The sequence below is a fragment of the Aplysia californica genome, unplaced genomic scaffold (assembly GCF_000002075.1).
Source record: "Aplysia californica isolate F4 #8 unplaced genomic scaffold, AplCal3.0 scaffold00650, whole genome shotgun sequence".
In the NCBI taxonomy this organism is placed as follows: domain Eukaryota; kingdom Metazoa; phylum Mollusca; class Gastropoda; order Aplysiida; family Aplysiidae; genus Aplysia; species Aplysia californica.
Window position 1 is genome coordinate 280433 of NW_004797920.1, and position 2572 is coordinate 283004.

A 2572-nucleotide genomic window follows, 5' to 3' on the forward strand; every position below is an offset into this window, starting at 1 on the left:
GGGGGGGGGGATTTTCTGTGCAGAAAAAAGATGGAAAAAATAGTCCTGTAAGAAAAAAAAATATAAAGTATTTCTAGAGGCCCTTTTTGGAAATCGAGTGAGAGAGGAAGTCTACACAATTCCATAGAAAAGTACGCAGTAGAACATTCTAAGACGGCCATAATATGGCCATGGGTTTTCTTTGGGATTGGAATAATATATGTCATGTTAGAAACAGAAGAAGAGGGGATACCAAAAAATGACCTTACTCGAAATCTTCAGAATGAGGCTTGGGGTGGGGGGTCGGGTGGGGGGGGGGGCTTGAATTTGAAATTAAATATTCAAGCAAAAAAGACAATAATTTCTGTGAGGCCTGCTGACAAAATGAGTTACTTCTTGCAATCCATGAATGGAGATATCGGCCGAAAATCAACACAAATGTCATATTTAAAGATTTTAAACCAATGCCATTCCCTTCAAGCTTAACATGTCTTTCATCTTTTCATACTAATAAATTGTAAAAACTCAACCTATAAATCTGACGTATCTATTTCCATCATGCAGGCTAAAATCCGAAAAGTAACTCATTTTGTCAGCATGCCTCTCATTTCCTTGCAAAGCACCCGCCACTGAAATGAGCGACATCAAGGCTTGTGATGGGTAGAGTGCGTGTATTTGGGGCTGACTTCAGACTCTGTTGGTATTGGATTGAAATTTCATACTAGTAGATCTTAATACCTTCGCGAAACGTGATCGTATGGGAGGGAATTTACTTAGATAAGACAACAAACGAGTTAGATCTGAATTAGAAGTCAGTATGGGGCGGATTACTATGATAAATCTTTGCAGTTCCAAAGAGATTTGAATCGACATTAAGGCCATGAGCAAGTTGCTCTCCCTTGGGAAAAATGAAAGACAAAAGAGTGCAGACGTAGATCAAGAAAGGCAACATTAGTGGTGAAGCGGAGACCGTGGGTAGATAACATTGAAATGATTTTCCTACGCGAGAGGAGTCCTAAAAATAGAGAACCGCGTCAAAACGTGTAAGGCATCTCCTCTCCTGTTAATCATTATCTTGTTTCTTGTAGGCGTCTCCAACAAAGGGGAATGACCCCTTGTATGTCCGTTAAATGTCTGTCCCCACACTTCCCAAACCCTCTACAAAACACGACCTCCACCACCATTTCCCTTCCCCCTTCCCGTCTCCCCCCCCCTCCCCCTTCCTTCTTCCTCCTTTCCCCTCCCTCCTTCCCCTTCCCCCTCCCCCTTTCCCATCCCTCCTCCCCCTTCCCCGTACCTCACTCCTCCCACTTCGTCCTCCCTCTCTCCTCCCCCTTCCCCCCTTCTCTCTACCGCTCACCTCCATCCTCCGACCAGGCGTGGGATTTGGAGTCTCCTACTCGGCCCTGGTTGTCGTGGTCAGCTTCCACTTTGAGAAACACCGCATGCTGGCCAACGGAATCCTGCTGTGTGCCCCCGGACTAGGACAGATGACCATACCTTACCTGGTGCGATACCTCATCGACGAGCAAGGCTGGCGCTTCACCGTCGTCATCAATGGTGCGATTATACTGCACATCCTCTTGTGCTCTGCTTTCTTCTCCCCGACCCCCATGGAAAGAAAAAGTATGGTGGACTGGTCTCAAGTCTGCCGCTCCAGAGAATCTCGTAAAAATAAGTATACCGATGATGGGGATGATGATGATGATGATGATGATGATGATGATGATGATGATGATGATGATGATGATGATGATGATGATAGTAAGAAGAAGACGCCAGCGACGGAAATTGTCAAGAAAAATGGTCTGACATTGACACCGACTGATGTTAGAAAGTTTGATAGTGCGGATGATTTTGTCTCAAATGAGATAAATCCTAAAAAGATGGGGATGAACGGTTTCCTTGATATAGCAGACGGGCGAAAAGCAAGCCTGAGCCCTAGCACAGTTTCAGTTCCAGTCGCCTCCACCAAACCGAACAAACTCCACGCCCCTTTTCTCATTTCCGGAACAACTCCAGACACAAAGGCCACCCCGACACCGTCTCTAGTGGATGTGCAGGTAGTGGACACAGCAACGCCTGAAGGCAGCGTCCCTACGTCGCTAGGCAACGGCAACGTCATCGCTCATCGTTTCCTGCAAGCGTTCAGAGACCGTGCCGGTTCGGACGCTAGTCGTGCTTCCGGTCTGAGTGTGACGACCTACAAAAGTCAAATGTCACCGCAGCTCGGACGTCTGCATGTGAAGGACAGGTCTGAATCCGTGCGTCTGAGTTCGAGTCTTCTTTGGGCATCCACGGAGTTTGGAAGTTCGATTCTGTTGCCCATAAAAATCGAGGAGATCGCAAGCCCTGAAGGGGAAGAGTTGGAGAAACACGAAACACTGTGGCAAAGAACGAAGAGGTGAGGAACTTTGTTGTAGATTTTGTTGTATGTACGACATTAATATTTCCGTGTGTTTTGGATTCCGGATGCTTTTGAGTTTATGCTTTTCACTCTTATCGAGGTGCATGTGTTGCATATTCGGCTGTTTAAGTATCAGCAGTATCTCTCTCTCTCTCTCTCTCTCTCTCTCTCTCTCTCTCTCTCTCG

At 46.4% G+C, this 2572-nt stretch overlaps 1 protein-coding gene across 1 annotated transcript in view; it reads left to right on the forward strand.

Annotated features, from left to right (window-relative positions):
- Positions 1-2572, forward strand: part of LOC101859043 (monocarboxylate transporter 14) — a gene marked incomplete at both ends in the record, with an annotated part of 16909 nt that overhangs the window by 7580 nt on the left and 6757 nt on the right. The window contains 1 exon segment of the mRNA XM_013087875.1: positions 1357-2384. Within this exon segment, the coding sequence (XP_012943329.1) occupies positions 1357-2384 (1028 nt within the window).